Source organism: Tyto alba, unplaced genomic scaffold (assembly GCF_018691265.1).
Source record: "Tyto alba isolate M040663 unplaced genomic scaffold, T.alba_DEE_v4.0 Super-Scaffold_28, whole genome shotgun sequence".
Classification (NCBI taxonomy): Eukaryota; Metazoa; Chordata; class Aves; order Strigiformes; family Tytonidae; genus Tyto; species Tyto alba.
Window position 1 is genome coordinate 6,538,200 of NW_024881302.1, and position 12,279 is coordinate 6,550,478.

General features: G+C 55.9%; 1 protein-coding gene across 1 annotated transcript; it reads left to right on the top strand.

The window, feature by feature from the left end:
* Positions 1-871: 871 nt before the first annotated feature.
* Positions 872-10,228, top strand: TMEM184A (transmembrane protein 184A). Its single transcript, XM_032992346.2, has 9 exons — positions 872-946; positions 3,980-4,204; positions 4,912-5,077; positions 6,018-6,108; positions 6,200-6,275; positions 6,870-6,961; positions 7,325-7,494; positions 7,594-7,791; positions 8,227-10,228. The coding sequence occupies exons 2-9, from the start codon at positions 3,980-3,982 to the stop codon at positions 8,475-8,477; spliced, it is 1,269 nt and encodes a 422-aa protein (XP_032848237.1). The 5' UTR covers positions 872-946; the 3' UTR covers positions 8,478-10,228.
* The last annotated feature ends 2,051 nt before the right edge of the window (positions 10,229-12,279 follow it).

The window sequence follows — 12,279 nt, forward strand, 5'->3', positions numbered from 1 at the left end:
AGGAGGGCTGAGAGAGGCATGTGGAATTTGTTAATGTCAATCCTGGTTTGCTAGTGGGGATTCTTTCCTGACACGAAATTTAATATATTTCCCAAATCCTGGTGCTCTTACAGTGTCCGTAGCTCCATCAGCTTGTGGAAACCATAAAGTAATTAGCAAATTGAATGTAAATCACATCTTCCATTGTAGTGAGATGGTGGCATACCAGCACTGTGCCCTGAAGACCTGAATGTTACTATCTACAAGCTGACCACAAGTTAACTACCTTAATTTTCTGGCTCTGTGTGCCACCAGGTCTGCACAGGGTGGCAGGTAAAGGAAGGATGTGGAGATACCTCCGATTTGATGCTCAGAGCCAGGACAGACTTACCTGGCTGTCTTTCCTCAGGCAATAAATCAGACCACGAGCAATCGCTCCTTCGACTTTGCTCCGCTCCGCTCTGCAGTAAACCAGGGGGAGGGCCTGCCCCAAAAAACAGGCACAGGTCTGTTGGTGCAGTCAGCCACCTGCCTTTTAGTCACTGCTATCCTTCAGGTAAGGATTCATTCCTAACTGCCAGAAAGCCTGCTTTTGCCACCCAGAGCTCTCCCCCGACCGCAGGACGTGCGCCGGGCTGGGGGCAGCAGCGTCCGTCGGGCTGCACCATGGCTTTCCATCTGTGTTTGCTTTCCAGGCGTGGGTGCCGAGCGTGGCGGACTGGAAAGGTAAGTTGGGTTGCTTTTTTTTCTGCAACAGGCGAAGCCCGACCTGCTGCTCCAGCTCCCGCGGAGCCTGGGGCGCAGCGAGGGCGAGCGGGGTGCTGGCAGGGCCCGCTGCCAGCGGGCGGGCGAGGGCTGGGAGGGTGCCCGGAGGAGGAGTCTCCCACGGGTGCAGGTGGAGGAGGGTGCAGGGGATGCGGAGGCAGGTGCGCGGCAGCCAGACCCGCTCCCGGAGGAGCCCCGCAGGGTGAGTGGGGGGTCTGGGGGGGCGGGGGGGGGGGGTGTGTGAGTGCAGCAACTGGGGGCACCACCCCCCACCGAGGAGAGGTTGCCCCAGCCGTCGGTTCTGGGCCCCCGTGGGAGCTGCTGGGAGGGAAGAGCCTGCTGCAAGTCCTGTGCGTGCGTCAACCGCTCCTCCGGACGGGCTTTAAGGAGGGCTCGATGCTGCCCTGCCTCGATTTATAGCTATGTGCTATAGGTACTTCCTCCTGCGTGGCCTGGGGGTGGTATGGAAAGGCTGGTCTGGTAAATAACCCCCGTGCCCTGGCTTTATCTGAAAGCAATCAGAAGGAAAGGCATGTCTCCTGTGCTGGTGGGGCTAAGCCTGGATGCTCCCCTCCCTGGGATGGGGGTCAGGGATTTCTCCTCCTGTACCGGGGCGCACAGCCAGCACCGTAGAGGCAGTGGTGGGGGGCTGTGGGGGCTCACCTTTCCTTTCTGACTGCCCCAGCCCCACATGGGCTGACACCAAGGTGGGGATTTATCCCAGGTGCTTCAGGACACTGGGAGGGATGTGAGCTGGGATTCCCAGCTCTGGTAGCCTGGGGGTGGAAAGGAATCCCTGGCAAAGTGAAAAGCCCTGTTTGCAGGTGGCCTGCCTGAACACAGTTTCTCATGGCTCAGTTTCTCTCTTGCTCAGCGCTCACTTAGCATCTCTAATATCCCAGGTAGTGAGCGTAACAGGTAGATGCTGCGTGGCAGGTACCTGCAGAGCATCTGAAAACAGCCAGCCTGGATGGGGCACTGGCTCAGCCCCGTTGAGGAGCTGAGTTTAGCTAATACTGTTCTTTGTGTCTCCTTGCCGCCTTTGTTTTGGAAGCAAATCGCCCTCTAACTGCATTGAATTGCCCGGCTACCTTGCACAGCCGGGATCTAATTACCTCTGGAGCTGGGAGCCCTGTCTCCAAGCGGCACAGAGGCTTTTGTTTTTAATGACTTGCTCTGCCGCGTTCAGAGTGTGACAATGTAGGGGAGCCTGCCAGGACAGGCTGCTGGTGCCACCGTGCTCGTACCACGATGGCTGGGAAAGCTAATAGGAGTTGAGATGTCTTGGGCCAAGCATCTGTGGCACAGCACTGTGTGGAAAACAGAATAATTAGGTCTAGCGATGAGCACAGCTCTCCGCCATGTCCTGAGAAGTGAGCTGGATCGCATCCTTCCCTATCGTGATGCTCTGGCAGAGGGAAAGCGTGGCCAAATCCAGCTGTACGCCCCCCACCAGCAGCAGGGCAGCCCCCCAAAAGAGCGAGGGGTGATGGGGAACAGGGCACAGCTGGGCTCTCGCCTCCCTCCCTGTGCCACGAGCTATCTCCGTCCTCCTGTTAATGTTTACAAGGCAGGTCCAGAGTTGTTGCGATCTGTCCAAAGATCCCTCCCCGGCTCTCCCCAGGATCCTTCTTCCCGCTGGCAGGGGCAGGGCTGTGGGACTGTTGCAGGGAGGAAGAACCCAGCTCCCTGTTGCCTCCGTAACACTATCGGCCCCGCTCTGCCTCCAGCCGCCCCTGGCTCCGCTTCCCTGCTCGCGGGCGCAGGTACACCGGGGTGAGCTCCTGGGACCTCGCCAGCACGCTGCTGCCCCGGGCATCTCCACTTACAGGCAGTTCCTGCCAGGCGGAGCGGGGGGGAAGGTATTTTTAGGGCTGTTGACCTGACACCAGCTGAGTTTCCTCTCCTGTGAGGTTGGGGTTCGGGGAGAGGGCAGGAGAAGAAGCCATAGGGTGAGCTCTTGCTTTGTTTTGTTTTCTGTGTTTAATTGGACCGAGGTCATTCCCTACCACTCTTACCTGTGGCAGATATTTTCTTTTCTCTCACCAGTTCATGCTTATAGTTTTACCCCCAGGTGATAGTTACCCAGCAGCTAAAATCTTTGTTTATTATCAATGCACCGAGAAGCATCTACATTGTTAGAGCTCTGCTCACAGGTTGTTGTTTCTTTTTTAAAACAGCTATTGTTATACTTGGGAAGAAGCCGCTTTCCACAGATAAGCAGAAAGAGAGGCCGAACATGGCAGTTTATGTATCTGCTAGGCTTGAGATATGGAGCTGCCCTATAAATAAGAGCGTATTATTAGGTTGGTCTTTGCTGTCTGGAGCTGCAGGGTACATGGTGCCCGTATGCTGCAGCCACCCTCTGCGTGGGGAATGCGCGGTGCCTTGGGACAACCGGCTCTGAGGAGGACAGACCTGCCGGGGAGATGCCGGCATGCTTCAGCATCCCCAAAGGGCAGCAGCTCTGCCTGCAGCATGGCAGGCTTGCTCCCTTGTGCTGAATTTGGGTGCAGGAGGGACCACTGACTGCCCTTCAAGTCTTGAGGTTGGCATTGTCGGCACACAGAGACCTCCAGGATCCTGAAATGGCTCAGGCTGGCTGAACAACGTGGGGGATGCCAAACCTCTGGCTTCTTGGGCAGCCTCGGGGTTTGCCCTCAGCAGGCCATGCACGATGAAAGGAGCCAAATTTGAGGGACATCGCAGGGATCCCAGTGTTTTCTGGGCTCCCAAGGAGAAGGACATCAGTGTCCTGATGACTTGTGGGTAAGGGACTTGTTATTATCATGGGAGAGTGATGAGTTTAACCCTTAAGTCTCTGCTTCCTGATGGAAAAGGGTCCTGAGCCACAAGTGTGAATTCACAGGGGCACAAATCTAGGCAAGTCTTTCCCTTTCAAGTGGGATAGTGACCCCTGAGAAAACAAGAAGGAGCAAGTCTGGGAAGGAGAAGCATGTGTTTAGGGGACATGGGGACTGCATACACCTCCTTGGAGAAAAGAGGGTCTGCTCTTGAAGGATGTTTGCATTTTCCTGCCGGGAGCAGACCTAACCATGGTGAATAGGCTGGTTGGGGTGAGGGATACCCTGGAAAAACCCTGGAGAGGAGATAAACTTCACAGGAGGTTTGTCCATGCTCTGTGGGCTGGGAAATCTGCTGGTACCTTCCCCTTCACCAGCTTACCTCGGTCCTGCTTTCCTGAACCACTACCCTTGCCTCTCCCTCCTTTCAGATGAGTAATGCCACACATGCCTTGCCCTCTCCTGCGGTACCCAGCACCCCAGGGCCCAGCCCAGTGGCCAGGCTGGCCTCAGCCCCTCCATCCCCAGCCCTTGCCCTGCTCACAGCTGCCCACAATGACTCCCAGGACACCCAGCAGCTTTTCCTGACCACAACGATGGCGCAGGTCATCTCTGGCATCTTCGTGTGGTCGGCACTCATCGTCACCTTCCACCAGGTATGGGCTGGAGTGGAGACGGGGCTCAGCACTGGGTTTGACGCAAGGGCAGAATTATTGATTGCCCCCAAGTTCGTTGCAAATCACTCCGCTCCGGTTAAACACTTCCTCCGGTTGCTGCCTGGAGCGGCTATCTCCACTGTTGGGAGCCTGGTGCTGGCAGCTCGGGAGGGTGGACTTTGCCCACACGCTCCCTGGGTGGCTGCCAGAGCCGGGAGAGGCTGCAGGGCATGGGCACAGCCCAGAGGCAACACCCAGTGGGGTTTCTCATCTGGCACCCCCGGGTCTGTGCCTCTGGAGCGCAAACCACCAGCTGCCTTGAAGCAGGCTGCCAGTGGGCATGGTTTTGGGTGCTGCACAGATCCCTGCAGCTGAAGGCAGCCCTGGCGCAAGCTGGTGCCTCTGAGCGCTGGGACAGAGCTGCACAGGGGCTGGCACGGGGGAGGGCACACTCCTGGCACAGCCCTGGGGAAGGGACCCCATTTCCATATGTTTTCATGGAAGGGATTGCCCTGGGGAGCAGGATGGAGCCTGTCTCACGTGTCTGTTCACCACGATGGGTCTGTGGTGGAACGCTGGCAGTGCTCTCACCCCCGGGCAGAGAGCTGATGTGGGACGAGCCTCCTGCAGCCCTGTGGGCTGGGGGTACGTCTGGATCCCCTCCTGACCGGTGGTAGCCACAGTTCTGCATGCTGGGCACTTTGCAGATCTACACACACCTGAGGAATTACACCGTCCCCAAGGAGCAGCGCTACATCATCCGCATCCTCTTCATCGTGCCCATCTATGCCTTCGACTCCTGGCTCAGCCTCCTCCTCCTCGGCAGCCACCAGTACTATGTCTACTTTGACTCAGTGCGTGACTGCTATGAAGGTGAGCACTGCCTCTCCTTGGCAGGGAGGCTGATGGCAAAACAGGGCCCTCATCTTACTGACCCGTGTCTCTGGAGTGGCCTGGATTGCACAAAGTGGGAAATCTTCATTTCTCCCACTTCCCACTCTCCCTTCCTCTGTGCAGAGGTTTTCCCCTTCCTTCTCCATTGGCAGCAGGGGGGGGATGCCCCACAGGCAGACACGAGCTGGTGCCTTTCCGGCGCCTGCCTGGAGGCTCAAAGGAACCCCAGTGTCATGCTCCTGGGGAAAGAGGTTTTCTGTCTGTCTTTGGGGTAAAAATGCAGTTTCTCTAATGCAGAAGGTAGATGTACCTAATAAATTGGGGAGTTGGAGTGTTTTGGGGTACAGGGGAAGCTCATCAGGGTTGAGGTTGCTCTTCCACCTTGTTGCTCTTCCCCTGGGGAACAGAGGGGTGTGAGCATGTGTATTGCTTCAGGTTTGGAGCATGTGAAAAATAAGTGATGGGAGTGTCCAAGAAAACTGTCGAGGACCTGCTCCTTGCTGGCCACCAGCCGCTTGTGCTGCCCCTTAGCAATTCTGAGGTCCTTCCACGCAGATGAACCCTGGCCATTGCACTCCTGCCTGGGCTTGTCTGGGTGTGCATGAGTGCTGGTTCCACGGGCCCTGCTGGGACATCCAACTGCTGCCACATACACGCACAGATTGCGTGTGCATGGAGCAGCTGCTGCGTCTGCAGCGAACCCTGTGCACGTGGAGTGGTGTGTCTGACTCCGCTTGGAAGTCAGATGGATTTGACCTGCTGCTCCTCTCACTGGGCGCCCACCCACCAGTGTCCCAAATCCTGATATGGTGCTGGGGTGGATGAGAAAACACCTGAGCAAGAAGAAATGTGAAATGTAACAACCCCCCTCCCAGACCTCCATCAGCCCTGCTGATCGTGTCTGCCCTTGCCTTGCCAGCTTTCGTGATTTACAGCTTCCTGAGCCTGTGCTTTGAGTACCTCGGAGGGGAGAGCACCATCATGGCAGAGATCCGAGGGAAGCCCATTGTGTAAGTCTCAGTGTCCCACGAGTTCCTCAGCCCTCCACCCACTTTCCCCATCCAGCAGTCCCAATGCCACCTCCTCGGCTTCTGCTTCCAGGTCCAGCTGCTTTTATGGGACCTGCTGCCTGCGGGGCATGTCCTACTCCATCGGGTTCCTGCGCTTCTGCAAGCAGGTGGGTACCCAACAGGCTGCATCAGCTCTGCTCCCCTCTGACAAGGGCTCTCTGGGCAGCAGGTCCCTTCCCCACTGCCCTGCTGAGAGGGCTTCGCTTCGTCGCACTCCCAAGATACTCTTTTGGGGTTTTTTTATTGCCTTTGAGGGAGGCAGCTCACCCAGCTCGCCGGCACCTGGCCAGCAGCAGGGCGCCACGCTCGCTGTCCTTGCCTCTGACTCACTGCTGAGTCAGGGTCTCCTCCCACTGCAGAGCTGAGATTGCCATCTCTGTCCAGTCCCAGGTTAGCTTGGACGCCGCTCCAACTCTCCAGGGCTGAATCCTGGCACCATTCTGTCCCCGGGCCACCCAGTCCCCCCACCTCAGAGTGGCCTTTCAGGAGCTGCCTTTTGGGAGCCCTGCTCCCTCCTGCCTGCAGACCTTGAGCTGGAGCGCTGGTCACCCCTGTGATGGAGCTCTGCTCTCTCTTCTGTGTCTCTGTCCCCAGAGCAGAGGCGCTGGCTCACGTGGAGGGGCCGGGGGTGGCAGCAGCTGCAGGGAGGGCAGTGGGATGTCCCTGCTGCCCAGGGTGCACTGTGTCTCTCCCGTGTGCAGGCTACGCTACAGTTCTGCATTGTGAAACCCCTCATGGCGATCGTCACCATCATCCTGCAGGCATTTGGGAAGTACCACGACGGGGACTTCAAGTGAGGACGCTGGGTCAAGCTGGGGAGGGTGAAGGGGACAGGATGGGTCCGTGCTCCAGGGTGTTCTGCCACCCCTCCCCGGGTTGCTGCTCTGCAGGTAGCGAGAGCACAAGGAGCCCAAAGCACCTGGGAATGGAGACTCACTGCCACCAAATGAGAAAGGAACCGAACTCCTGTTGGCCATAATAAAAAAGGTCCCACCAACAGAGGAAAAGCTGAGAGCAGCCCCCTGCTCCCTCCTTTCCCCCTGCCTTACCTTCCCCAGCTGGGCTGTCTTCTCCCCTGCAGCACAGCTGCATGCTTCTCCCCTCCCCGTTTCATACTTCTTTGCCTCCAGTTGCATAGAGCTCTCTCTCCCTGCAGCGTCCGAAGTGGCTACCTCTACATCACCATCATCTACAACTTCTCCGTCAGCCTGGCGCTTTACGCTCTCTTCCTCTTCTACTTCGCCACCATGAACATGCTGCGCCCATTTGAGCCAGTCCTCAAGTTCATCACCATCAAGGCAGTCATCTTCCTCTCCTTCTGGCAAGGTGGGTCCCACCACGGACACCCAGCCCTTCTCCTCCCCTAGCCCCACCTGACCCGGAGACGCAGGACCAGAGCTGATCCCTCTCCCTTCCCCTGCACAGGGACGCTGCTTGCAATCCTGGAGAAATGTGGGGTGATCCCTGAAGTTCAGATCATCGATGGGAAGGAGGTGGGAGCTGGGACAGTGGCTGCAGGCTACCAGAACTTCATCATCTGCATTGAGATGTTCTTCGCTTCCATTGCCCTGCGCTACGCATTCACCTGCCAGGTGTACAGAGAAAAGAAAGAAAACTCAAGAGGTAAATTCCTCTCTTCTTCCTTCCTTCATCAGTAAATAATGAAAGAGGAGACCTCCCCTTACAGCATTACTAATGGGACACTAAAAGCCACCAGAGGAGTTTCCTTCTCCTGTGTTCCATGAGTTCCTTGTCCCTCTTCCCTCATGATACACACGAGCCACCATGAGTGGATAGGAAAAGGGACCTTGGTGTGGATGGGCAGAATTAGGGGATTATGGTATTACGGCACAAGCTGCTGCAGAGGTTACATCTTCTCTGAAACATGGAGCTGGGGTTGCCTTTCTTCTCCTTGAAGCTTGCCACTGCAAGCTAACGTGGCCCACAATGAGCCCCTGATCTTGAATTTCTAAGGAAAAGTGTCATTTCAGTCTTGGAGTGCTTGGGCTCATTAACTGTCTGATGACCCATCACCCTCCCGCTCTCCCTGTTTTTCAGCAAACCTTGCCCCGATGCAGAGCATCTCGAGTGGGCTGAAGGAGACCATAAGCCCCCAGGACATTGTGCAGGATGCGATCCACAACTTCTCGCCTGCGTACCAGCAGTACACCCAGCAGTCGATGCAGGAGGCAGAGCGCAAAGTGCCGGGAGAGAACGGACACGTGGCCTCCAAGGTGGAGGGACCGAGTGGCAGAAGGAGCAAAAACATTGAGAAGAGAGTGCTGATCCTGTCAGATGAGGAGCTGTAGGAGACGTCAGAGGGGACAGTGACACTGGAGAGGTTTAAACCCATGCAAATGGGAGCTGTCTCGAGCCCGAGACAAACTGGTCTAATCGGAGTACCGAGAAGCCAGAAACTCTACCCAAAAAGCCAGTCTCTCGAAGGGAAGATGCAATAACCCAGGGAAAGGTTAAATCAAATAGTGCCAGCTTCTGCTGTCCCATCTCTACCGGCGCTGGGGACTGGGCTGTCTTTGCTCCTGTGACTAAGCAGCCCTGCGTTGCGTTCTGGGCTTTGCCCCCTCACTGCTGGTGCCTCGATGCCAGCCCCGTGCCCACACTGGGGGATGCCAGGCAGGGAGGGGACAGGGCTGGAAGACAGACTAGCTGCCCTCGCCCTCCTCTTACCTCCAAGCAGTGCTGAGGCCTGAGAGAAATGCTTTTCTCAGCACAGTTCTGCTCTAGTTTCTCCAATTTGAGTAAAAAATGATTTCGAAGGGCCCCGTGGAGAAAACCAGCCCAGGAAGGTGACTTCACTTCACCTCAAAACCCGGTAACGGTTCAAAGACGTCATTCCTTATTTTTAAATCTTCTCCCTTCTCCCAGAAAAGCCTACGGAGTTGTGCAGAAGACCTTTACCAGTGAGGAAGAGTAAGTCATCCTCTTCTTCCTCCAGATGGGGATGCAGCTGTCTGAGTAACTCCCCCAGGAGCAGCAGCGGGACCTCACTGGGGTCTAACAGCTGCATTTCTGAGATCGGCCTGTGACAGAAGCACTTGTTTATGTCTAATCCAGCTTATCTCTGACCGGATCAGAAGTTAAAAGGGATTCCAGCTTCCTTATCAGAGTCTTTATTAGAGAACCACACTGTGACTGGCGGTGGTAGGAATGCACTTACTGGGAACTGTCTGTTCCTCCTAACCCCTCACTATTTACTGTCCCTGGGCTTTGCCCAACCTGTGGGAAGGCCGTGGAGCTGAGCCCGGCGGGGTGACGGTGGCGGGGATGGAGAGGTGCTGGGGGCTGCAGCCACCCAGAGCAGGACCGCTGGCGGGGGAAGGTCCTGCATGAAGGGATTCTCCCCACACCAGTGATGGAGAGCATGCATCCTTCTGTTAAACTTTCTCTCTGTTGTTTCTTTTTTTTTCCAATTTTTAGTCCAATTTCTATTCCCTTGTTAATCAGATGATCCCTGGGAACTTACTTAGGCACTGGCTGGGCTGTTGTTTGGGAGTGGGAGCTGGGTAGTGAAAGGGCAAAGGCAAGTCTACAGCCTCAGATTTGCAGTCGCATGGCAAACAAGCCAATGGGTAAGGCTTAGAGCTGTTTTACATACAACCTCTACCTTCCCCTCACCCCACCCCCCGCTCTTAAACTGTAAAATGTAAATCACAACATGAGATTATTTTATTTATGAATTTTTTTCTAATAAACAGCAATTTCTACCACAGAGTGAGCAAGTGTTTTCACTTAGCTCAGCAAGCAAAGCCCACGATCTGCCTGTTCCTGCTCTAATGCTGATGCTCTTAAGCTCAAGGTCCTCCCAGCCCCTCGATGCTGGCCCAGCAGAAATACCTGCACACGCAGCATCCTGCACATTTTGGCATTCCCACAGGATTTGTGCTCATCTTTTTCACTCCTCAAAGAGTGTGTGTGTCCCCCACTTCCTCTCCTTGCACTGCACCTCTTCCAACCCTCGCCTAAGCTGTGGATGCAGCAGTTCAGAGCTGCTGGATGCGCTTTAGCCAAGCTAAGCACAGACTCCAGCACCAACAGGACAACTGCTGTTTATTATTATTATTATTACTGGAGAAATCTTATCGTGCTGGAAGCCCAGACTCCGCATGAGCAGCCTATAGCTAAGCCAGTCTGCTCCGAAGCACCGCTGCTCATACCTGCTCACCTGGCGAGACCGCTGCCACTTTTCCTGTGATGAGGTCCACAAACAAGAGCCACACGCTCTGCACATCCAGACATCCATCCAGGGTCCTGTGCATCCTGAGAGCAGGACCCTCCTGCCTACAAAATGCAGCCTCAGTGCTAAGGGACGGGACTGATCGGATTCTGTAACGCAGCCAGCACCAAAGCGGGGACATCGCTGAACATCTTGGTCTTCTCCATCCCTCTGGGAGAGGGCCAGCCGCAGCTGCAGGAACAGAGGCTGCTCCGGCTCCCGGGGCGAGGACAGACTGCAGAGGTGATGATGGCACATCTGTCAGCGTGCTCACGGCTGCTGCAATAAAGACTCGCACAAGAACACAGCAAGAAACATAGTTGTACTTCATTGCACAAATGATCGGCTCCGGTGCATAATGGGCTGCATTCATTGCTCTTGCCAGCAGGTGCAATTCCCACTGCAGACAATAACATTTGCCTATTTATGTCAAGCCCTGATTACTGTATTATATGTAAAACAGGGCTTTCTTGCAAGGAAAACAGGGAGGGGGGAAAAAATCAGCTGTGACTCATCCAAGTCAGCAGTGTGATACCAGCCTGAAGGAGCCGTGCTGGGCTGGACACCAGCTGGCTGCTGCGCCATGTAACAGCAGGCGCGAGCTTGGCCTCCTGGTCGTCCTTTTTCTTGGAGAGGGGAGAAAGGCAAGAGCTCACGGCTCAGGCTGGTGGCCGTCACTGATCTCAGACCGTTACACTGTCAAAGCGCGTCCACGGGGAAGAGAAATACCAAGGGTGGCGTAGGGCTGAACGTGTTCCCCAGCAGACACGGTCCTGTGCTCCTCTGCTGACGCGTCTCCTCCACTTCTTCAACAAGGACGCGGAGGAAGCTGGCGGCGAGCACACGGGTGACCTACACAGCAGCCCGGCTGCGCCTGGAGCCACGCCAGCAGGCAGCTCGGAGGAACAGGCTTTTCTCGCTGCCAGCAGCAGGCTCCGATGGTCGGCAGATTTGTTTTCCAGTTGTCGCTTGTCCTCAGGCTCTCCCCAAGGACAAGGCTGGGCTGCGGCTATCAGTTCTCCCGGTGTTTTTTGGGCTTGGGTCAGGCAGGTTTATAACCCACTCGTGTCGGGGATGCATCCTTGCAGGGCACACCCTGCCATCGCCCCGAGAGCTGGGGCTGACCACGCTTCCTTCGAGCAGAGGACAGGCAGGGCTGCTTGCCTTGGAGCACCCAGTCTGAGACAGAGAGAATTCTTTTGGGTGCTAGCACCTACGCGCCAGTCCCTGGGCCCGGCTGCTGACAGGCAGCAGGCTGCCAGACCTGCATCGGAGAGCAGGATTCGTGCTTTTGCAGCCCTGTTCAGACAAATTCTTCTCCCTCCAGCTCTAGGACTTTCTCCTCCCCTAAGCATGGCGGAGTCTGTTTCCTTTCACTGCTGAACCTCCACCCGGACCACTCCTGATGCCCTTTTCCTCCTGAATTAATACCCCTCTGTCCCTCCAATAGACACAACCAGCCCACCTACCCCTCTTATCCTCTCCATCATCACCAGCTCCTCACTGCCGTCTCTCCAGGCAGGAGCTGAAGCAGCTGATGATGCTGTTCTTGCTCAGCACAGTGACTGCAATCACCCCTCAGGCTCCTTGCTCAGCCAAGCCTGCCTGGCCCCACCTCTGGCATCTAATGACCATCCATTACCTGCTGACACACAGACTTTTCAGCCCTGCTTCTCTCCACTTTGCCCTACCTCTAATTCCAACTTCAGCCAACGCACACATCTGCCTCCAACCTACTACCTCAAACTAGCACAGGCCAAGTGTTCTCCTCCTTCAGCTATCCCCTAAAGAAAATCGACCAGTTGGAATACAGGATTAAAGCTAACACAGCCCCTAGGAGCTCACTGGCACAAGGTACCACCTCTTTAAAGCCCAAA